Below are 23,418 nucleotides of genomic sequence, written 5' to 3' on the forward strand. Positions count from 1 at the left end.
GAGGAAGACTCGGTAGGCGAGTGGCGATCGATGATGGCCTGAATGCGGGTCTCTTTCTCTTTCTCCTTTTCCGCCTTGCGAGGGCATTCGATGGTCACATGGCCTTGCTCACGGCAGGTGAAGCAGCGCCCTTCAGCGATGAGCTTGCGGAGCTCCTCAGGAGAGGCACGACCAGGGAGCTTGGAACCTCCAGTGCTGCCCAAGGAAGTGGACGTGCTGGGAGTCGAGGCCTTGCCGGAGCCATTGCCTTTCTCCTTACCACGACGACCATTACTCTTCCCACCACCAGTGCCCGAAGAGTTAGAGGAGGTCTCCTTCTCCTTGGCCTTCTGTTCCTTGTTCTTGCGAACATTGTCGAGGTTGCGGGCCATCTCGGCGCAGTGCAGGACGTAGCCATTGAACTCGATGTCGGGGTTCATGTAGGCATAGTTGGCGCCTATCTGGAGAGAAGCTGACAGCCTCTCCTTAAACTCGTACTTCCATTCGGACTTGGGCTTGCGAATCTCACCGGCAAGGCGGACGAAGTTATTCTTGAAGATGGCGAAGCTGTCGCCAGGTTTGTAGACAAGCTTCTGGAACTCTTTCTTAGCGTCCTCGACGCGGTTGGGGTCGTTGTACTCGTTGTACAGGTGAGTCATCAAGTCCTCGTACGTAGTCAGACAGTCGGGGTGGTCCTCACGGAGATACGGCTCCAAGGCGTCCGCGGCATCGCCAGCCAGACGGCTCTGGACATACACGCATTTAGCACGATCGTTGGTGAAGTGATCGGCGTTAATCTCCATCTTGTTCTTCATCTGCCGGTACCATACGTGAAACTTGACGGTGTCATCGGACCTCTTGGCGTGCCACAGGGGCGGGGGATCGACCTTGGTACTTTTGCCGTGGGTAGTGGCGGTAGGCGTCTCCGAAGGAGTAGGGGTGCCACCCCGGCTCGACATCACCATCTCGGCCACGGTACGTTGAAGGCGGGTAATGTTTTCGTCTCGCTCGCTGAGCTGTCGGCGAAGTTCTGACAACTCGGCGGTGGCAGATGCAGCAGTCTGTTGAGCAGCGACGGCCGCCTGAGCCTCATCCAGGTCGGCCTGGGCTTCTGCCAATTGGACCTCCAGGCGCACCTTGTCATTCTTGAGCTGTATCATGTCGGCATTGGCCTTGCGGAAGCTCTCACGAGCTTGGTCGAGACTGTCCTCCAACTCGGCAAGGGCTATGGCGGCCTCGGTGGCATTTTCTTGGTCGAGGGCTGGCTTGGACAGTACCAGCTTGTCCTGAGACTGAATAACCTGGCACAAGGTCTCAGCCCAGGTGTTGATGGCGTACTGGTTCTGGTCGAGCTTCGTGACGATGGTATGAAGCTCGCGAGTCTGTTGTGCCAGGGCGATTCCCGTCAAGACGCGGATTTTCATTTCGCGGAATAGGGCTTCGGGATCGGTGTCGTACATCTTCTTGAACAGGGCGAAGTCGACCACCCTCTGACATTGAGGGCCTTGTTCTCGGTGTTGAGGACACGGAAGGGAAAACCTGGCCCCTCGACGCCGGCGCGGCGACCATAGTAGTCGGCGGCATCTTGTGTATTCTTCACCAAATCGTTGCGGAGGTCCACTCGACTGGGGACCATGTTGCGCTCGGCAGGGAGCTGATCAGTGATATCTTCTCGGAAGGAGTCGAGGATCTCGTCGGTGAAGCCCGGTTGGCCCACGCGGCTCAGGTCGATGCCTTCGTCGTCGGCTTCGGTGTCGTCAACATTGTCACGCGCGGTAGCTGTGCGCGCGGCACTCTGGCGGAGGATCGCGAGCTTCTCGGCTTGAGTGTAGAGCAGGAGTCGCGACCGATCTTGTCTTCTTTCGGGAGGTCTTGTTCAAACAGGATGACGTCAAAGTCGGCCTGGTTACGCGCTACCTCAGCGCGCTTGTTCGCCTTGGCCGGATCAATCGGCATGGTGGCGGTCTCGTTCAGGGATTCTGTTCTTGGCTCGTCGCGTTATTGGCGACTTGTCCGGGATGTGGCGTCGCGTGTCGCTTAGCTGCAGCTCGCGCAAACCTTGTCTTTTCTGGTATCAATTCGGGTGGAATTTAACGTCTTCCAGGACAGGTTGGGAGAGATCAAAATGATGTGAGGGCAGCGTTTCCCGAGGCAAAGGCACAAGTAAGAAATTGCTTATTCATAGGATTTTGATCTAAAGAAGAAAGAAAGAAAGAAAGAAAGAAAGAAAGAAAGAAAGAAAGAAAGAAAGGAATTACAATCCTGTGGCCTTGCACTCAGCAATAAGCACCCACAGGAGCAACCCATCTTGCCAGACCGGGTAGGTGGGGCACGTGGCAGTATGGAACCAACCAGCGCCGTGACAACTTCTTTATCTTCCTCTTTCCCCAATTTGGACTTGATCTGGGTGACGTCTTCTCGAGTTGCGGATGTCTCTTTGTGAACTACATCTATTGTTAAAAGATGTGCAATGGCCCCGACCGGAGAATTACTAACCCTGCTTTAGCGTCTGCTCCAATATATCCTTCACCGGACGCTCTCCGACAACCGCACTTGGCTGCACATATTGCAAAAGCTCCTTCGCAAATGCTGCAGCCACGGCCGCCGCGTGCTCCTGCCAATCTTTATTCTTGTGCGAATCTGCGTAATCACAGATGCCTCGGATGACAATGCATGGGAAGTTGTTCATTAGTCCCGCCGCTTCCATTTCGACGCAGAGAACATGGCCACCAAACTCCTCGTCAAGCCTATCTCGGAACGTAGCGTCTTTAATGACCTGGTTACCAGATGCGATCAGACCGTAATGCACACGTATATTTCGCAGCTTCCCGCCATCTCGATCACCCGCAGTGTTCACCGTGGTGCCCGCCACTTGCTCGGCCCCAGACCCCATGGAAGCAAGGGCCCAACAGCCCAGGAAAACCCTGAGAATGGCCAGGATTGTCTCCCAAAGTTGTACCAAGAATATGATTCGCCCTCTGCGGCTGCGAACTGGATCGTCCAGTACGTCCAAAGGGTCCTTAAGGTGATCACAGCTGGCGTACTTCAGCGCCAGGTTTGGCCATTTGTTTTTTAGATCCTCTAGATACTGAGGTATCTTAGATCCGCTCATTTCATGTTCGGTCTCCAGTTTCGTTAAGGCAGTGCGGAGCGAGGCAGGTGGGTTGTTTAGCGACCCAGTCCGCTCGAACTTGCCCCCTTCTTTCGCCTTGCCCAAGTCCCACTGAACCACCCCAGGATACTGGCCCACTGGTGAGCTGATCACAACATCGCCAAGCCGAACCTTGGGTGGAATACCGCCGCCGATGCCAACCATTAGACCGATCTTAATGGACGGAAAGGCGTTGGCCATCGAGGTCGCGACAGTCGCCGCCGAATTTGTTCCGATCTCGCCTTTAGGCAGGCAGGCTATGACGATATTATGATTGCCGATGGATCCTAGGGTATACGTATTGTGATCATTGGGTGGTTTCGGAAGATCGCCATGCCTGTGATCTAGCATAGCTGTCGCCGCGGTTTGTTCTTTGGGCAGAGCGCAGACCCATCCCACAGTGTAGTCGCTATGAGTTCTGGGCTCGGTAGCTGCCTGGGCATCCATTGTGAGATAATCGGCTGGGCGTTTTCGAGTACGACTGCGGATTTGGATGTCAATCAGCTGCGTCGGTTCGTTCGATCGCGGGATTCTGTGGAGGTTCGACGGCTACGGATTGGACCAGGGAGCATCAAATGCCTAGCGTCGCCCGAGGGAAAGGCATCAGGATTTAATTGCAAGAACAAGAACCGCAAGGATAACTGAGAAAGAGTAACTGTTCAGCATTTAGCCCGCGGGCTGGGCGCGAAGGCGTCCTGGGCAGCAAACGCAGCCGCAGCCACACGAGTGTCAGCTCCCCACCATGTCTTCAGCTGCGTGGACTCTCATGCGTCCATGGCCAATTACCCGCTTCTTGGGTTGCGCTTCCACACCACTACCACGACGTGTTTTGGACCGCGAATTGGTTGGTCAGCTGCATGAACAGCGAGAAAACCAACAAAGGAATCGGTGGGATGGGCGTATGCACTCCAGCGCGACGGACCTCACGGCACGCGTGGCACCGGGACGAAACAATCACAGCCTTGTGGGGTCCTCGAGGGCCCTTAACGGGGTTAATAAAAGACACCAGTTACAATAATAGTACCACAAAAGAATCAGGGAAATTACCCCTTCCGCTTCAGCTAGCATATGCGCATATTACACTTAGAATATCTCAGTTAAAGGTAAGTGACCGGTTGGATGGTTATTTCCCAACTCATGTCACGTCACGGAATCCTACTGTCCGGCATGGCAGCGGCGGCAAGAGGGAAGTTGATGCATAGTTGGATATTGTAACGTACATTATAAGCGAGCGACCAATATAAGCGAGCGACCACTTTTTCACAACCTTTATACTATTATCCTCAATTACTACACAACAATACTAGGAAGCAACCATAATTACATCCGAAATAGCTGAATCAGACAATTCTGCAGCCTCCTGGCAAGTACGTGCATTATGGCCAGGCTTGCCGCACACACCACAGCACCGAACCTTCGTATGAGCCCCCCCTGCACCACTACCATCCGGCTGTGTTTCTTGCACTCCCTCTCCACCCACGGCCTTCTTGTCCAGTAGATCGTGTGCATCCTGCACAGTAAGTGATCCTCCGAGCCGCACACGTGTTTTTTTGGCTCTCCGGCGCTTACTTAGTGCCTCGTTGGCCTTGCGGAGTGAAGTGTTCTCTGCACGTAGGAGAGCCACCTGGTGCATCGCAGCTATTGTACTCTTAGCAAGCTGGTCCACAGCAGCCAACATTGAAGTCGGGGAGCTATTTTGATGGTTGTCAATGCGAGTCTTAATAAGCGTTGACTGCGAGTTAGCTTCTTGGGGGTTGTGTGGTGTCTGGAAGACCCAAGGTTGTGGGGTGCCGGGCCGGGAGGTCGGAGGTGTTGGCATACGAAGCTTCACATCCAGCTTGGAAAGCACCCTCTCTGGATCGTACGGCACAAGGCCCTCTGGTAGTCGTATCTATGTGTATAACGCGTCTGGAGCTCTAGCTGGCGTTTGACGAAGTTGTGAGCCCAGAGCTTGCCAGCAGGAGGCGCACCGCGTTCGTTGAGCAAATAGTTGGCCATATCTTCCACACTACGCAGTCTTGGTGGAAAATATCGCGTACATAGCTCAATAATATATCGGACAATAGCTTCCTCTTCCGATTGAGTCAGCTTTTTCGAATTGGATGTTGTATCGCGTCGTACAGGCCGGCTGGCGCGGCGGTGTCTAAGCGTGCTGCGATCGACGTTATACATCTTAGCTGCAGCTGATACACTTAGGTTTTTATCATTTTTGAAGAGCTTTAAGGGCTAAGATTATATGGGCTTCCCCTGAAGTAGATGGCATTTTAGATTGTTGAGAAAATTAGGTTTGAGGGTGAGGTTACGCGTCGCGTGAAAAAAGTGGTCGCTCGCTTATAACGTACGTTACTGTGACGGCTGTGGCGGCGTCACCATATATATACCACTGGAGCGAGCCAAGCCTGGAAGCTTGGCTCACTTGTAGCTTTTGATAGCAATCACAGTGGGTATGGTGCAGTGGTCCGGCCTGCCGTGACAGTTACCTTGGTTTTAAAGCTCAGATTGAAGGTAAGAAGGGTTTGGATCAAGTTGATGAAAAGCTTAGGGTAAAATACTAGGAAGCTTGGATAACGGACGCAAAAAGCTTAGATTAAAAGAACAAGGTTGAATGATTGAAAGAGTAATAACTTTCATATAATATAAGTAAAATATTAAGGGGTCGTGATAGGTGCGGTCACTGTGGCAGTCCAGAAAAATGGGTGCAATGATGATAAATTCTGGTGGAATATCTAGTGCGAAAGGAGAGCTATATGTATGCCTGCTTGCCAGTGCCGTGCCAGGATCCTGCCTCCAAGTGTCCTAACAGGTTGCTTTATACATTATGATAATGAATCCGACTCCCGCCTTTGTCAAAGTACATTACTTACTTTCGCCCCTTTTGCCCCTGAATTGCATTTGGGAACCGTGCTCAATCTACTATAATAAGTATCATTTTGCCTGTGTCAACGTTAATCACATGACAGGGAGCTTGGCTCAGTTGGAAGAGCGCAGGTCTCATACAAATGTATGATCTGGATGTCTAACACCAGAGTTATCCTGAGGTCGTGAGTTCGAGCCTCACAGTTCCCATTTACTTTTGCTGCCACTTGCCGCAGCAAAGGTGTTTTGTTTTGCCTGCTACACCCCAAAAGGTTAAGAGTAATTTTTATTTCTTTGCTGTGCATGGTCTACACTTTGGAAACTCTCTATGTGACCCGACACCGCAAGCAAGCAAGGAGTCACAGAACACCTAAGGAGCAAAGGCAGCTGGAAAAATACACTTCATTTGCATAACGAAAGTCAGAATCTAAAACAGTAAAACATCACCTCCTAAAAGAGCGACAATGAAGAAATAAACAAGCTCAATTCTTCACCCCATCCCTGAAACCTTCCTTTATCCAACCCTAACCTTCCATACCCCTATTTCCTTCCCCCTTTCCCTTTTCTCCATTTCCAAATCTACTCCAACCCATCTACCTCTTAACACGATAGCTCCTAATCTTCCTCGCCGGAGTCAACCGGTGGTCTCCATTCCCATTGCGATAGCTCAACCCATCGCAGTTCTTGTTGACAAACAGCTCAAAGGTGTTGGGATCAGGGAGCAACGAAGTATCCTTGTTGAACCTTGCCCTGTTGACGTTCAGGACAGGGGTAAAAGCAATATTCTTGCAGCCCGAGTTGGGATCACGGCCAGAGGCGGTCATCTTGCGGCCGTCGGAAGCAAAGAGCTCGAGTTTCCAGGCAGAAGCCAGGGAAAGGGGGGCGAGGATGAGGGTGGAGAGCTTCATTGTGGTGGATGTTTGGTATGGAAAGTAATTGTTGTTGTCTGTGGTGATAGAGAAGTGTAGTAGTGTGATTATGATGTGGCTGCTGAGGGTGAGGATGAGGAAAGAAAAGACTCAGATACTCGAGGCCAACCTGATCCTTTATAGAACCTCATTCCTCCTCACTTTCAACCTGCTCTCAACTTCATCACTCCCCTACCCTCGGCTTCTTCTCCCCGTTCTTACTCCCCTTCCTGTAATCGCCTCCCATACTAAATCACCCTAGCGGCCAATCCACCATCTCCTCGGTCAACGGTGGAATTCCGATGCCGTAATTCCTCTTCCAAAAACACACCACCAAGCTGAACCCAACATTCCAGTCCCCTCTCCCATCACCCAAAGCCTTGTATCTAGCTCACCCCTTGCATAAGGCTGCGCCAGCCGACCCCATTAATAGAAGTAAGATCTGGGGTCCTCGCCCCATTTCCCCGGACCAACGCCTGCCGATCCAAGATCTTGTCTTACCAGAACCTTTGACATCGTGGCTCAGCAACCCACACCCCAATAATGCACAAGCAAACATGTCATCGCGGCTAGATTAAACCACCATATTCCCCAGCCCTTACACCCTCGGCGTTTCAAACAAAACAAACTCCAACCAAAACAAGGACCATCCTCCAATGCAACACCCCCAACACCAGCTTGGTACCGACGAGACAATAATAAAAGGCCAGAGAAGGCCTAACTTTACGAGTAATCGTAAACTCATTGGCCCCCAAGGCCCAGCATTCCAACCCTGCGCTAAAATGCGAACCGACACACCACCATAATCATCGGCCTGGTATTTATCCGCCGAGCCTCCTCTCTCAAAACAACCAAACCCTTCCCGTAGATCCTATGCACATGACAAGATTGCAACGGGGGAAAAGACCAACTTCATAAGCAAATCATCTCTGCCCATACTCAAAAAGACACAGCCATTCTTTCATCAACCATGGCACCATCACGTCTCTAGAACTGCATTGGCACCTAGCAGAAGAAAATCAATCCACCCTTTTCCCTTTCAAACAACAAAGTTACACAGAACATCAAAATCATGGTCGAGAAACCCTGGCGATACACTGACCCGAAAATAAAATCAGATTCAAGGAAACCATAACCTACTAGTTTTGGCACCACCCTGACCCCAAGGCAGATAGCACATTGACCCACCATTCCCATTCCAATCATCCCTCTCTAAAGGCAAGACCAAGTAATCCAACCCCCCAAAGACCCAACCCTCACCCTCCGGCATGTCTCGAAAAAAAGAAAAGGGAAAGCCGCAGGTAGCTAGGAAACGAAAATAGTCGGGTAATGGCTTCCGCCTGTCCAGGCGACACCGCCAGCAAAGCTCACCAATCTCCGGCTTCTCAACACCCTGTTCGCTGCAGAGGGCCTTCTTGGTGATTCTTCCTTACTTGGCCAGTTGATTCAGTGCCGTACCAGTTTGTCCAGTCTTAGCTGGAGTACCAGCATGCGTAACGACAGCTGGAACTTCGGGGACAGCCAGGGAACCATTGAGGGCTTTCTCAAGCATGCCCACCATGGAACCCGACACTCTTGAGCTGCTCTTCCTACTCCACTCCCTCACCTTTGCCAGTATTGCTGGTTTCTGGAGCTGCAAGTGCTTCAGGGCAATGTCACCCCAGATTTGGCAATCAGCCGGGCTGGCAGTATTAGAGTATTGGGATGTAGAAGGGGAATTGCCCAGAGCCTGGAGCCAAGGCATGATAGCATGATAGACCGTATTGCATTCTATGTTGCGATCGTACGCTTCGCTGCCGGCGTGGTTGGGTACAATTTCGTAACCAGGTTCGTTATAGTATGGCCGCTCGACAAATATCATGGCTGGTAGAATGAGCGGTTAGTTGGAGCTTGGTCGTCTAGGTTGAGCGGAATTACATACACTGTATAGAGACCAAAACCTGTAGGATTGTCGAAACGTTTGGCACCCATCCCTGTCCATTCCATGTCCCGATCAGTGACAGACAAACTAACCGATCATAGAAAACGTTAGCAGCTTACTGGCTGTAAAGCGCGTGGCCAAAACCTACCTTTTCCGTTTGCATACAAGTTTGGGTTGAATCTGACCTTGCCACCGCCTGTCGTCAGAAACTGCACCTTTGGTGGCGCCGTGGGAAAGTCCGAGCCACAAAGAATGTCAAAGAGGAAGATGCCATGCTCATAAGGCGTGTTCTTAGGCCCGATGATCAACACTTTGAGCATGTCTGGTCGTGACTCGCCGTAGCGGACATAGATGCCGTCGGGAAGGTCCGCATGTAGCGATGAGATCTGCGCAAACAGCTTTCTCATCCGCTGGCCATTGGAGTTCACGACTTGGTTTTGAAAACCCGTGTAAAAGTTGGCCAACAAAATATCATCCTTGATTTCCATCACACCATGTGACTTGTGGTAGTCGGTCATCTTAGCCGCTGCTGCCATCGATTCGAGTTCCTTGTTTTTGGACCGTGTGACGACAGTGCTCGTTGTAGAAGCTGACGCACGGGGACCCGGGCGAGCCTTGTCGTCTTCCGGTGCGGGTTTCAGATGATGAAGAACGTCTTGCAGGTCGCAGACTTGTCGCGCAATGCAGATTGCTTCGTCACCGTCATCCGCAGACCCAAAGCTCTTGGAGCCATCCATGAAGACTCGGCAAACTACAGATAGTTTCTCCACTACCGTATAAACAGATTGTGCAGTTTCGGGTTTAATTTGGTTGCTTGATATAGCCTGCCTGGAAGGAGGCATTGAAGCCATTGAAGCCATTAGTAATTGTTGCGAGGGTGGGAAGTGGATCTGCTCGTGGAATATGCACGAGGCGGCGTCCCAGTTTCGCGCCAACCTGTGAACAAAGAGAAGGGCTGCCTTGATAATGCCAGCCCTCGCATCCATCTCGCCAATAGCAGCTGATCGCAAAATCTCGCAAGCGAGTCGCATCATGGGAGATGCATGGATCATGACCCGTAGGCCAGGTGTGGACTCAAACTCTTTCTTATCCACGGATGGAAGCACTTCTGCAAGTGTCAAGAAATATGAAACTGCATCTGCGGACTCGGGCGTTGGCTTGGAATTGTGGAACTGCTGAGGCTGCCCTTTGAAAGGATTGAAACTGTACGAGTCGTGTGCATAGCCAGTGCCCCTTGCAAAAGCTGTCTGCTGTTGAGGGGGCTGTTGAGGGGACTGTAGCTTTTGCTGTTGCTTTGGCTGTTCTTTCGATGCAGGCGTAGAAATCTTCGTGGCTGTAGGTCTCTCGTAACCGCATAGTAAAGAGAAAATCACAAAGGCGCGCCCCTCGGGGCAACACCAGGACGCTCTTATGGCATCAGTTACTCGGACGGCGTTGGCCCTCTGTCGGACCAACGATGTACCTCGAGTACCACAGGCCGAACAACTTTCACAGCCACAGTATCTGCATTTTGTAAAAGGGTGGATCATCCCTACTAGAGTCGTCAGTGTACCGCATTTGAAGCGTCAAAGTCTTGAGTGACGAAACGACTTGCCTGTTTTGAGCATGGACTTTGTCTTCTGAACAAGGACGTCTGCTGTCATGTCATTGCTCTTGCCACATTGGCAGCACTTCCACCTGTGGTATTTCTCCCTGAACTCGGCCAGATGGCTCTGCGTCTCTTCCTCTGTCACAGGCGAGAAGATCTGGGGGTTCGACTCTGGCTGGTTTTTGTATTCGTGTTCCGCCTCTTGAAGAATGCGGGCTATGGCCTCGTCGTTCAAGACTTGATGCTGGTCGTCATCGTCGTATATCAGGCTGCTAGAGCTGCTGTCTGACTGGCTCGAGGAATTGCTGCGTGAAAACTGCGATGGAGGTGCGTCCAGGTTGATCGGATTGCCCCTCCTTGATCCTGGTGGGTCGGCCGACATGATGAAAGCTGTTAACCTGGTCAGTAACCAGAATGGTCGAAGATATCTTGAATCCCGGATCCGTTCCAAACGCCCCCTTAGCACAAACCACAATGTTTGCGATAACGTAACAATCAAGACATTCATGATAATGCCACTGATATTGCAGGGGGGTGCATCACAAAGTGGTTCTGATGGGATATTCATGGCGGAGAGAGCAGGTTTGACTTACGCATGGTTGGGTAGAGCAGAGTATTGCTGACCCCGCTGGGAGACGTGCTAGGAAGCTCGTTTGCTTTCGAAGAGCCCGCTGGTGACGTCGACGGCGCTGACAGAGAGGGGGGATACTGTACGGCTTTCTTGGTGGGTCCTAGCATTGTCCGGAGCTGCTTCGGGGGTTGGCTTGATGCATCATCTTCTGCGATGCGTCTTTTTGATGGCCGGAAGATGCTCTGAACCTTCTGCATCCTCATGCCCAGTCTCTCCTTAAAAGGCGGCATGGCAGATGGTTGAGAGCTGCCCGCGTGTGGAAACGCAGTGTCGAGAGTGTGGGGATCTGGGCTACCTCGGTATCCAGTACCCAACATAGGGTGAAGTCAAATGTCAGGCGTTGAAGTGGGATCCGGCGGTGCTTTGGGGAGAACGCAAGCGAAATCTAAAAAAGAAGTTCGACGGCGCTCTGGACTGATGATTTCGTTTCTGCCGGTGTGACCTTGTTCTCTTTTGTTGCCTGCTTAAGTGACTGTGACGATATCCAGTAAGCAGCAAGCTCAAATCCACCCAGTCAGGCAGATGGTGAATTTGATGGCTTGCTAGTTGCTCCGTAAAAAAGCTAATCCAAGGGAATGTGAAACCCGTATTGACGGATTGTGGGGCATCCAAATCTTGAGGGCTTGGGGTGAGTATATTGAGGCGTTTCGGGCGTTTGTCGGGTGTCAATGAATGAAGGTGAGATGGCTGCTATCACAATAGCTTGTTTTTATTCCCTCTGGAGAGCAGATGTTAGTCACTTGTTGCGACGCTGCCGCCGGGGAAGTCAACAATAGCCCCCAAATCCAGAGAAAGCAAACACCAAAGTTGCAAATAGTGAGCTCAGATGACGGCGACGTCGAGGTCCTGGGTGCAGCATCTGACCTGCCCGCTTTGCGCTGCCCGCAGTTTGCCCGAAGAGCCGTTGGCTTCCTATGGGTAGGCAACCTGTGTGACTGCACCTATCAAAGCTCCCAGTTGTGGCTGTCAGAGCCCGGGCCAACCGACAGGCAGCACCTGCCCGTGACTTGACTTCCGTTCCACCTCATTGACCAACCGATTAATGAAGGTGCCTTATTGGCCTGAGCGGGTCAGGACAGCAAGCCAACGGCGGCATTGTATGAAAGAGCAGCCATCCAACATGGAAGGAACAATGCCAACACTCGTACGGCACGATGGCCTCATGCACTCGGCTCTTAGCTCCTTCCACAAAATGCAGCGGTGGCATTCTTCTCCCGTCTTTGGCGAGAGGATGAGTACATCCCCCCAAAGAACCTGGAACACACCATCACCAGTATCATGCTTTTGTTTGTACAAAGCAGCACTACCTCAACAGACCCGTACACAGCGCGCACATTTTCTTTCGGCCCAGCCATGAAGCGGTGGCTCGCAGCCGTCGCACCATCGGCTCTCGCAGCAGCCCAAGATATCACAACCCCTTCCATACGAATTGAAACTCGAGTTCCCTTAAACTCAAGGCTCTGCAATGTATATGTCGAACACGTGCAACCTGTCAAAGGTGCTGTCGACTTCAGCTATGGCTCCTGCCAGCAGCTAACCCCACACGACTCCCACCACTTTATCGCGACCAGCACAGATGCCTCCCAGGACCGACTCGTTTGGACGCTACCCGAGGACATCTTTTCCGGCGGATGCATTTCGGCATGGAGCACCACCACAAATGTCTTGCTGGGCAGAAGCGAGGTGCAACACCTGGATCTCCACACGATGGCCCGAAGACGACATGCCCGCCTTGCCCGTCGTAGCAATGACCCCAACAGCATTTTGATGGACAATTCTACAGGTGTCAATGTTTGGGGACCATGGTTTGATGGTGTCGAGGTGCTCAAGAATGCCGAATGCAGCGCTATCGATTCAGCTGCAGCCAAGCAGAAAAGCATTGCCATTGTCGGCGCTGGCATGTCTGGTCTGATGGCGTACCTTTGCTTGACCCAACAGGGACTTACCAGTGTCAGCCTTATTGAGGGTGGAGATCGTCTCGGTGGTCGGGTTCAAACGGTGTACCTGAGCGGTGGCCCTTTCGATTACAGTTACCAAGAGATGGGTCCCATGCGAGTTCCCATGACGCTTACTGTTGCCAACCAGACGTACAACATGTCGGACCACCAACTCGTTTTCCAGCTGGTAGAGGAGATGAATATGCTCAATAAAGACAACGACGACGACCTTCATATTGACCTTATCGACTGGCTCGAGGCTGGTAGCCGTACACTTCCTCGTGATGGTGGATCAAACCGTGTGGGTGAGGTTGATGGGCAACAAGGGAGACCTGACAACCAAGGCGTTGCGGGCCAGCTGGGGATGTCTGTGGAGGAAATCTTTGACAAGGTCAACAAAGCTTTGCCGTGCGAGGACTTTTGTGTGGAGATGGCCAACAACATGTTTACTGCTCATCGCAAGTGGCTCGGTATGTCTCGTCTTTTTCATTTCCGTGGCTATTGTATTAATCAATGTTGCAGAAAAGGGACTGTTTGACCTTGCCGGAAACCAATGGAGTGAGTTTGCCTTCACGGCTGAGTACCTCAACAACAATGTCAATAATACTCATTTCGGATACTGGGGTAAAGGGGCTTCGTCGTTCTGGGACAAGGTATACCGGTCAAAATCTTTGCAGCCTGATTAGCCTGCTGACCTGGTTTCAGCTTTGCGAGGATTTGTACTTGAATACAACGACTTGGAAGACCATCGATGGAGGTACGGACTCTGGTGATTGCAGAGGTTCTGAGACCAATGCTGATATATTGGGCACTTGCAGGCATATCACGACTTCCACAATCTTTCGGGCCTCTTGTTGAAGGCGCAATCACCATGAATCGGCGGATCGACCGGGTACAACCATCACTGGTCCAGCGCACGGTTACCTTGCAGTCCAAAAACAATGACACCGGAGACATTGACAGCACGACACATGACTACGTTCTCTTTGCGGTTCCTTTTTCGGCCATGAGACACTAGGAGATCTCGGAGCTCAGCGAAATCATGATGGAAGCCATCTCGACTCTTCCATACACATCCGCATGCAAGGTGGCGCTGGAGTTTGAAACTCGGTTCTGGGAACACCTCGACCAGCCGATCTACGGGTCATGCTATATTGCTGGACCAGATTACCCCGGCATCGGGTCCGTCTGTTATCCATCCTACAATATCAACGGCACTGGCCCAGGCGCCCTCCTCGGGTCCTATATTTCGAATCCAGAATGGACTGAGAAGTGGATGGCGATGAATGAAAACGAGCATGTTCAGTATGTTCTGGACGCCATGGTTGGAATTCACGGCAGTGTTGCCCAAAATCAATACACTGGCAGATCCAGTCGGGTTTGTCAAGCTTTGGACCCCCTTGAGGGTGCCAGCTGGGCGGATCCTACTGTTGGGCAGCATCAGCTTTACTTGCCTGAGTATTTCAAGACACACAACAATGTGAGATTCTAGTATGAGGCATGTTGATGGCCGTGTACTGATGAGATGGAACAGATGATCTTCATTGGGGAGCACACCAGCTATACACATGCTTGGATTGCATCGGCTCTTGAGTCGGGTATTCGTGGGAGTGTTCAGCTTCTACTGGGTAAGTTGATATTGAGGAAGAGATGGTGGCGACAGTTGACTAATTTTGTGACAGAGTTGGGGCTTGTCGACGAGGCAAAGGCTACTGTGGAAAAATGGATGGCGAGGTGGGTTGAAGTGGTGAGTGAAGTTTTGTATCGAGCAAATGTTGATTTGTGCTAACGCATGAATAGTAAGGAATGTGTTGCGGATTACGGTATTGAAAAGAAAAGGAGGTGGTTTTTACATAAGCAGTAGTTGTTGAATCTATAGGTGCAGCAGCTTCAAAAATCAGGGGAAACACATTCTTTTATTCAAATTTCTCAGCTGGGCCAATTTGTGTTGATGCACACCAATGCAGTTAAGAGTTGGTTTAGATGCAAGTCTGACGCAGAGATGAGACTCCGTCGCCCTGCATAACAAGGAGATTTGAACGGTGCGGTACCTACAGTAGTGGTGTAGCATTGCTGCGTGTCAGGGAACCAAGCGTTGTTGTTCCACCCTAGCATGGAGCGGCTAGGGTAGGTATAATAATGTCCGAGATAAGGGGGTGTGATGAGGCGGGCATGGGGGTTAGCTTGAGGGAAGGTTTGGTGCAGGTGGCACGTTCTGGACAGGATAACTGGCACTGTGAAAGCAGGCAAACTATGCCTCAAAAGATAAATAGTCGATAGTCTTCAGATGATAATCACTAGTCTTTTAAAGATTGTTGATGGGCCTTTAAAGATATTTGTAAGGCCTATTGACTTTCTTTCGTGGCATGGTTCCCTATGTAATAAAGGGCTAACTTACCTGGTAGTCTTGCTGTGCCAATTAATTGTGGTGAGGGTGTGGGCGGTTAGGTGCCGCTGGTGATGAGGGTGGTGTTGCATGGGTGGTGGGTTTCTAGAAGGGTTCTCTTGAGTTGGAGGTGGTGAAACTCATGTTTTGTGGGATGTTACATTCATAGTGCGATGCACATGATGTTGGTAAGGAAGACTACTGCAACTAAAAGATGACAGAGATCACGATGTTGGTTGCCGCTGTGGGCTACTGCTGCTAGGCAACTGCGCTCTGAATGTATTTCGGGAGGTGGATGGTAGTTTGAATAAGGGGGTGATTTTCATACAATATGCAGATCATGATGAGGGTATTGTTGAGGTATCGAATTTCATGTCTTGCGGCATGGAATTACTCGGGTTTATCAGTGCGGGAACAGGGAGCTGTGGATCGGCACGGGGGAGCTGGGTCTGGTTATTGTACGGTGTGGATGAGCGGAGTTAAAGGGCGGTGATTCTCATCTGAGTTGGTGATGAAGAGAGTCTCTTGGATATGAGACAAGATAATGTTGTGAGGGTTTGAAACTTTGCCGGGGTGAGAGACATCAGATGTGGGATGTGGCACCGCAGGCATATGAAGAAGTCACATCATCACACCCTCTCACACTGTGTTGGTTCTATCTCAAACCTGAGGAGGTATTGCATTGCGCGATGAGACACAAGGCCGCAGGAACGAAACGATCTATATGTATTTTGGAATATGCCTGTCTTAAGCCTTTTTCCTCTTCAAGACATCCTCAGGTCCTGGTCCCTGTGAACCGCAGTGTTGGAACCACCTTCCTCTTTGGGGGCGTCTTCGTATGCAGCTTGGGGGACGATAGATTAAATTTTGACACGGTGCATGCTGAAGTATAGTCCCGACTCTATGGCTGAAGGCTACGGCTACGGGAGGAAATGGCACAGTGGCGGAGGTGAAGAGACAAAGCACATGATCCCATATGGCTGGTGGATGGCTGATCAGGTTGGGAAAATCGTTATCAGTTCAAGTTGTCGTGTCTGGAGCCCCAGAAAATAAGCTTCTGCCAAGGCGGACAGAGTGGAGGGCGCTAGGCTTTGCTGGGGACAGCCCTGTGGGGGTCTGGAGTGTGATCTCTTCTTGCCCAGAGAAAGCCGAGACTGAACAAAGCAGGGAAGGGTATCCGGCAAGATAAGAAATTCTGCTCTGGGTGGTGGTTATAAAAAGAAGGATTCAACTTGCATATGAAGACCATCATCGAGTCTGGAGTGTGCTGCTCATGTAGTTGCCGCTCAACTGAGAGACACACTGGCCAAGCGGGGCAACAATTGCCCTGGCAGGTTACACAAGCAGGCTGTTCGTGATCCCGTCTTACCGCAGTTTTCCATCTGCTGGTGGACCTGTTGCCAAAAGTCGTCCAGCATTCGAAACGCATCTCTTCAGGCACTTCAAAGTCCACAAAGCAACCTGTCAGATCAGGGCATGCTATCTCAGGAAGGAGTTGCGCCAAACCCGATAGGGCGGTTACCATCTTCTCAGCCAAGGCGGGCCTTTGAAGCAGGACATTTGCCAAGAGATAAGAAACTGGCCAATCACACAACACCGTTTCCCCGTGTAATCACGGGCTTGCTTGCTTCAACCCATCTTGCTCGCTAAACCAGACCTCAGAGTGGTTGCATCGGTTGGGTTTTCATCCAAAATAAAGCACATGAATGACTTGTCGCCACGGATCCTCGGCTCCCAGGCACTGCTTCTATTGAAAGGCTGCAGGTCTTGGTTCTGTCTCTTTCTTGTTTGTCTGTCAGACGGGCAGAATATCGAGAGAGAATCCGCCTGCGGGGCGCCACGAGGGAGCCAAAGAAAGGCGGACGCATGGTTGATCATAGCGCTTGGTTCCTGGTGGAGCTGATAAGGATAAGCAAAGAGATGGCTGATTTCTGTTTCTCTTTCTAGTCGTGTGAAAATTCTTTTGTAATCCATATCAACACGGTCAAGATACACCGCTTTTACGGGATGAGTTCAAAGGCCAATAGTTTAGCCTCTTATCTCTGGAATGGTTTTCTTGCTAAACAACAAACAAATGAGGTAGAGACAGCGCATCGATCCATCCTCTATTCTCGATTTGTTCTAGAGGCCGGTACAAGTGATGTCGGAATGGCGGTTTCGGGCGTTTGTGGCGTCCAGTTTAGCCTCTGCCCTTACCCGTTGCCCGAGGAAGGCACATACATCACGGACTGCGCTTTCCGTTGGGCTGACTTGGGTGAGGTTCACGGTTGAATATGTGTCTGGTACCAGTCCATGCACACGAAAATTGGCCTACACGATCGAGCCACTCAGTCGATCGAGTTGGCGAGAAATGTCACCTTCACGATCGAATATACAGGGAAACACGCAGAGCCAGCCAGTCACTGCATGCAACCCTGCATCGGATCCACGCCTTGCAGTGACATGAGTGACTGCAGTGACATGAGTGACTGCAGGCGGGAACGAGAGGCACAACCTGGGGAAGCGACCAACGATCAACAGGGTCCCAAAGACTGCCTGGCGTCCAAAAGTGTGGAATCCAATATCAAAATGGAAATTTGTAGACGCTCTCTTTCAGCTTCATACACCTTCCCAAGAGAGGCCAAAATCATCATGGTAAAGATCAGCTGCAAAACGACAGGCTCACACCGAGTTTCATCAGGTGAGGTTGACGCTGTGAAACCCAAAATGGTGGAGTGAGAAGGCATCATTGGCCCGTGTGTCCCAGCCCCACTCGATTTGGCAACCTCCTTCTTCCCCTCCATCAACCTTTCCGGCAAACCTGCCAGTGTCCGACCTCACGATGCGATAAACACCTTCACTTTCATGAGCCGAAAGAGACGAACCTAGCCCAACCACTTGGATTCATGCCATCATGATCGATAAGGTATACTAGTTTATTCTCGGTCTCTCCACCTTCGTCCCGACTCCTCCACTTGACAGATCCGGCCTGACGGTTTGAGGGGGGGGGTGGGAAAGACACGATGCCAAGGCCCTACCCAACGGGAAGCGTGCTGCTCGCCCGGATCAACACGGGACTCGGGAGCGGCAGGGATGTAGAGGACAAGACAGACCCCCCACCAAACCGCTGAGAACGCCCAGCTCCTTATCAGTGAGACCCACCAATTCATTGAGCATGCAGCACCTTGGCGAGCAGAGCAGTCCTCCAGGAAGGGAATGGAGGCACTTCTGAGGGTGATAATGACGAGGATGGTCTTATCGCGGGAGCTGCAAGGCTTCTTTGAGTCGGGAACCCCAGCTCGGCTCGGCTGTGATGGATGGGTGGTACCTACGACTCGAGAGTCGCAGTGTATTTTATTACCCTAGCCATCCCGCATGATCCAGGACTGAATCTTTCCTCTTCACTCTGCAGCCTGCCTTTCAACAAAGACCAGGAGCACCGGTCCTGGCCTCAGAGGGACAGACTCTCTACTTCGACTCCTCGACAAGTCTTTCACCATGTCGTCCTACAAAGTTTCCGACTACGCCGGCCCAACGGAGATGGCCCACGAGGGCGTCAACCCCCTCCTGGAAGACATCAATGCCCCCTATTCGGCCGGTGATTTCGCCTGGATCATGACCTGCGCTGGTCTTGTGCTGCTCATGGTCCCCGGTGTTGGTTTTTTCTACAGTGGTCTTGCCCGCCGCAAGTCTGCTCTGGCTTTGATTTGGCTGTCTTTGATGTCCATCGCCGTTGTGGGATTCCAATGGTTCTTCTGGGGTTACTCCCTGACCTTCACCCACAACACCGACGCCAGCCCCTTCATTGGCGATCTTTCCAACTTTGGTCTTATGAAGGTCCTCGGTCAGCCCAGTGTTGGCAGCTCCAAGATCCCCGATGTCCTGTTCTGCCTCTACCAGGGCATGTTCGCCGCTATCACGTTCGTATCCTTCCTGGTCACCCTCCAGGTCCAGATCTTGCTAACTTGGTTTCCAGTCCGGCCCTCGCTATCGGTGCCGCTGCTGACCGTGGCCGCATGCTCCCGGCCATCGTCTTCATCTTTATCTGGGCCACCATCGTCTACGACCCGATTGCCTACTGGACCTGGAACCCCAACGGCTGGTCCTTGGTCATGGGCGGTCTCGATTTCGCCGGTGGTACCCCCGTGCACATCAGCTCCGGCGCTGCCGCTCTCGCCTACTCTTTGATGCTCGGAAAGCGTACCGGCTACAACAAGGTCAACGGCCTCCCGTACCGCCCCCACAACGTCACCCACGTTGTTCTCGGCACAGTTTTCCTCTGGGTTGGCTGGTTCGGCTTCAACGGTGGTTCCGCCCTCGCTGCCAACACCCGCGCTGTCATGGCCTGCCTCGTCACTCAGATCTCTGCCTGCGTCGGTGGCTTCACCTGGTGCTTGCTTGATTACCGCCTCGAGAAGAAGTGGTCAACCGTTGGTTTCTGCTCTGGTGTCATTGCCGGTCTCGTCGCCATCACCCCCGCTGCTGGTTATGTTCCCCCCTGGTCGGCTGTCATCTTCGGTGTTTGCGGAGGTATCATCTGCAACTTTGCCACCAAGCTTAAGTTCCTGATCGGTATTGACGAGCCCCTCGATGTGTTCGCTGAGCACGGTGTTGGTGGTATTGTTGGCAACCTCCTCACTGGTATCTTTGCCGCGTAAGTCCCTTCCCTCGCTCCTCATTTTCAACATAAACTAACGCCCCCCTCCAGTGACTACATCGCCGCTCTTGACGGCTCCACCGCCATTGACGGTGGCTGGGTCAACCAGAACTACATCCAACTCGGCTACCAACTCGCCGATTCTGTCGCTGGTTTTGCCTACTCCTTTGTCATGACCTGCCTCATCTGCTTCGTCCTGAACCTCATCCCTGGCCTGTCTCTCCGTGTCAGCCCCGAGGTTGAGGAGATCGGTCTTGACGATGCTGAGCTCGGCGAGTTCGCGTATGATTATGTTGAGCTCAGCAGACACGTCAACGACGTTCTTGTTGGTGGCAGTGCCGCGGGCAGTGTCAAGGAGTCGAACGAGACCCCTACCGAAAAGGCTTAAGAGTTCTCGTGATCAAAACCAAGTGCGACAAATTCAATAGACATTGGCATGACTGGATCGTGCAACAAGGGGGTGTATAGTGGTGAGGTGGCGGCTCAATGGGAAGAGGGGCCTGTAATTTCATAGGGGATGGGCGAGGGATGTGATGGATGGAATGATGATGAGGATGATGTGAGATATGGGATGTATTTTGGTTTGTTGGTGGGAAACTGTCCGAAATATGATACCTCTTTCTTTTGGATATACGCAGCGAGCGAAGGAGATACCAAGTTTATAATCTTTGAGATATATACCCGATACATATCACCATGCAGCGCGGCTTGACTTTCTCTTTGTGCATAATATCTCCAGGAGGAAAATATGGCTTTCTCTATGGTCCAGATGAACAACAAGCTCCATTTTGAAAGAGATATAACTAACAATGCCTGCCCTTTGACAGGCCGATTCAGTAAGGAACACCTTGGATTTCTGTACACCTCCAACCAAGTCTCTCCCGATTGATTTTTTAAACGCCGGCTTTCATGTACATGCCCAGATATATGAACAGCTTCCCCCCTTCATTGCACCTTCTAGTAGAATGATTCTACCATATGTTTTCAACCTCCTTTAGAGAGCAGCAGCAACCCCGGCAGCAGCAACCACAACAGCAACGACATACCCAGTCTCCCTGGCAGCACCAGCAGTAGAAACCGTCGTGCTAGTAACACCATCATCACCACCATCATCACCACCATCACCACCACCAGTCTGAACAGCCCCAAGTCCCAGACTAGTAACCTCCGCCCCCGAAGGCGCAGTCTTCAAACTATGCATCAACGAGAACCCCTCACTGCACTGTCGCTGATTGGTAGCCACAGCCAAAACCGCCTGCCCCATCGCCCCGTTGTAAACGACAGTCTTGCACTCCTCCACCGCGGACTCCAGCGCACTGCCCGCATTTCGAGCCCACGAGGACCAGTTCAGCTTGTACGCTTCGTGATCAGCGGTTACAGAGGCAGGGACTGTCTGTCCGACCCAACGGGATGTCTGCCATTGCGAGCAGAGGGTGACGATGTCGGCCGAGTTGATGGGGGTGTGCCCCGCGGCGGGGGAGGATGTGGCTAGGTTGGCGGTGACCCAGACGGAGAAGGAGGATTCAAAGTAGTCTCTCAGGGGCTGGCCGTAGGGAGGGGTGGGTTGGGCGTTGAGGATAGATTTGACCTCGTCGATGCAGGCGTCGCCCCAGGGGGCGTCGGAGAAGTCGGGGGGGACCCAGGTGCTGGTGATGATGGCTGTGGTGGAGTCGGCTACGCTGCTGGGGAGGGGAGTCCTGATGGGTGTTGGAGTGTCGGTTATGGTGATGGGTTCTGTGGTGTCCTGGGCCAGGGCGAAGGCGATGGCACCGACGAGGGGAAGAGCTTTGGTGAGATGCATTTTGGAGGTGAATGATCGTCAATCGAAGTGAAGATGTGTGAATGATGGTGATGCAAATTGGCATGGCGCTCAAGGAAATTGGTTCTTTTGTATACGAGTCAACCCGTCACTGTCTTCTCCAAGTCTGTGGCTATGCACACATGCAGGGGCCAAGTGTAAGGAGAGACAAGGTGTGAATGCGACCCTAACCTCTGCTCTCCTCAACGAAGTAACGGTAATGGGTTCAAATAAATTCGAAGGAATCCGTGGCAACATCCCATGGTTCCGTTCAGCTCCTCAGGCATCCTCAAAGATGCTTGTCCACCAGCTGGGGCCATAGTTGAGGAGTATGGTAAAAGGTAAGGTGCTTGGCATGGGGCTGGTGATGATGATGTGATGGAGGTTTTCGTAAATAAGCCGCTTAAGCTTGCCAAGTCGTATTCGGTATTGGCAGTTTGCTTTGGGTCTTTCAATTCCATCCTCATAGGGTAAAAATACTGGGACCAGAAGAAACAGCGTGTGATACGAGGGAATATTGAGAGGAGCCAAGGATTGGGGGTGGAGTGACAGCACATAGGTCCAGGCACTATTGCTCCTTCGTTCCCAGTAGGTTGACTGCTCGTTTCTTCACAGTTGACTGCTCCTTCCCTCATTATGAGTGGACCGCTCCTTCCTCTGACTTGAACCAGTGCCTGCCTGGGAAATTCAGGTCATGGGCCGCCCACTGACTGCTTATTACCATTGGGAGTATTTAATATATAACACCAGTACGAGCCTCCTTTAACGATAATGACAAACCTTCTTGGGTATTCAGGACGTCCCATGTGACGTGATGATCTTTAGAAGCAGGAAAGAGCTCAAGTAACACAGAAGTATCGCCTCAATATGTGACTAACCCGTTTATAGGCTACACTTTAGCTTTCACGGTTGCCAGTCAGGGAGCCAAATCCGAGATTTCTGATGCCGGGCAGACAGCAAAGTAAAGGAGGAAGATGGCTTGATCTTGTGTGCTGCTTGGGATGTGGCCCCCTATCTGTCGGAGGACTCATGTATAAGCCGGCCAGAATAACAAGTCATACCCTCACCCAACAAGGTATCTACCGAGAAACACAGGAGAGCATCGAACACAGGAGAGCATTGTCAAGCCTTTCTCATCAGCCTTCACGCATGTCACCCTCGCGAGCCGCCAGAGCTCAAAGCCTACCCCCAACAGTCACCCGGACATCCGTTTAAACTTCCACCACATCACCACCGCACCGCCGCTACAACGCCATCACCCAGCACATTTCACCACAAACCCACCACAACCACACAATCCACCCCATATAACCGCCCTTTCCGCAACAACCAGCACCCGACTCATTCACTCATTCAACCCAGCCCAGTCAGGTTGGCCCCCTGTCTGGCCAGTTTGGATGAGTAGGTTCAAGGGAGCTCGGTACACCCTCTCGGCTGGCCACCGAGAGACTGTGTGTTCGATCACTCGAAGTAAAGAACCCCCTTTGAGGGGCTTTTCATAGCCAGAATTACCTCCGCTCCCTCCTCGTGGAGGCTTTCCCCCAGTGTGAGGCCTCCCACAGTCTCTCGCAGTCTTCTGGTATGAGACCGGGTTGGGGTCTAAGCCCTCCAGGTTAGGAGGGTCGTG

The 23,418-nt window shown here is 51.9% G+C and overlaps 6 protein-coding genes and 1 non-coding gene across 7 annotated transcripts; 4 read left to right on the top strand and 3 right to left on the bottom strand.

Annotated features, from left to right (window-relative positions):
* Positions 1-6,089: 6,089 nt before the first annotated feature.
* On the top strand, positions 6,090-6,196 carry QC762_0040520. Its single transcript has one exon. It is a non-coding gene; the product is annotated as a tRNA-Met (tRNA).
* A 383-nt stretch (positions 6,197-6,579) lies between these two features.
* On the bottom strand, positions 6,580-6,894 carry QC762_208370 (uncharacterized protein; the record flags this gene model as incomplete). The annotated part of the gene is made up of 1 exon (XM_062887744.1): positions 6,580-6,894. The coding sequence occupies one exon, from the start codon at positions 6,892-6,894 to the stop codon at positions 6,580-6,582; it is 315 nt and encodes a 104-aa protein (XP_062745892.1).
* Positions 6,895-8,323: 1,429 nt separating this feature from the next.
* On the bottom strand, positions 8,324-11,841 carry QC762_208380 (uncharacterized protein; the record flags this gene model as incomplete). Its single annotated transcript, XM_062887745.1, has 5 exons — positions 10,997-11,841; positions 10,398-10,793; positions 8,964-10,349; positions 8,816-8,902; positions 8,324-8,757 (listed from the first exon to the last, which is right to left on the bottom strand). Exons 1-5 carry the CDS (start codon positions 11,349-11,351, stop codon positions 8,324-8,326), a joined length of 2,658 nt encoding a protein of 885 aa, XP_062745893.1. The 5' UTR covers positions 11,352-11,841.
* A 237-nt stretch (positions 11,842-12,078) lies between these two features.
* Positions 12,079-13,657, top strand: QC762_0040550 (uncharacterized protein; the record flags this gene model as incomplete). Its single annotated transcript, XM_062883355.1, has 2 exons — positions 12,079-13,441; positions 13,494-13,657. The coding sequence occupies exons 1-2, from the start codon at positions 12,313-12,315 to the stop codon at positions 13,655-13,657; spliced, it is 1,293 nt and encodes a 430-aa protein (XP_062745894.1). The 5' UTR covers positions 12,079-12,312.
* A 356-nt stretch (positions 13,658-14,013) lies between these two features.
* Positions 14,014-15,128, top strand: QC762_0040560 (uncharacterized protein; the record flags this gene model as incomplete). Its single annotated transcript, XM_062883356.1, is given in 5 exon segments — positions 14,014-14,451; positions 14,506-14,599; positions 14,654-14,718; positions 14,772-14,782; positions 14,795-15,128. 4 exon segments carry the CDS (start codon positions 14,014-14,016, stop codon positions 14,772-14,774), a joined length of 600 nt encoding a protein of 199 aa, XP_062745895.1. The 3' UTR covers positions 14,775-14,782; positions 14,795-15,128.
* Positions 15,129-18,130: 3,002 nt separating this feature from the next.
* AMT1_2 (ammonium transporter Amt1) lies at positions 18,131-20,716 on the top strand. The gene is made up of 3 exons (XM_062887746.1): positions 18,131-19,256; positions 19,313-19,990; positions 20,045-20,716. The coding sequence occupies exons 1-3, from the start codon at positions 18,835-18,837 to the stop codon at positions 20,379-20,381; spliced, it is 1,437 nt and encodes a 478-aa protein (XP_062745896.1). The 5' UTR covers positions 18,131-18,834; the 3' UTR covers positions 20,382-20,716.
* A 271-nt stretch (positions 20,717-20,987) lies between these two features.
* On the bottom strand, positions 20,988-21,794 carry QC762_208405 (uncharacterized protein; the record flags this gene model as incomplete). Its single annotated transcript, XM_062887747.1, has 1 exon — positions 20,988-21,794. The coding sequence occupies one exon, from the start codon at positions 21,792-21,794 to the stop codon at positions 20,988-20,990; it is 807 nt and encodes a 268-aa protein (XP_062745897.1).
* Between the last annotated feature and the right edge of the window lie 1,624 nt (positions 21,795-23,418).

This window comes from Podospora pseudocomata (assembly GCF_035222375.1).
Source record: "Podospora pseudocomata strain CBS 415.72m chromosome 2 map unlocalized CBS415.72m_2.2, whole genome shotgun sequence".
Classification (NCBI taxonomy): domain Eukaryota; kingdom Fungi; phylum Ascomycota; class Sordariomycetes; order Sordariales; family Podosporaceae; genus Podospora; species Podospora pseudocomata.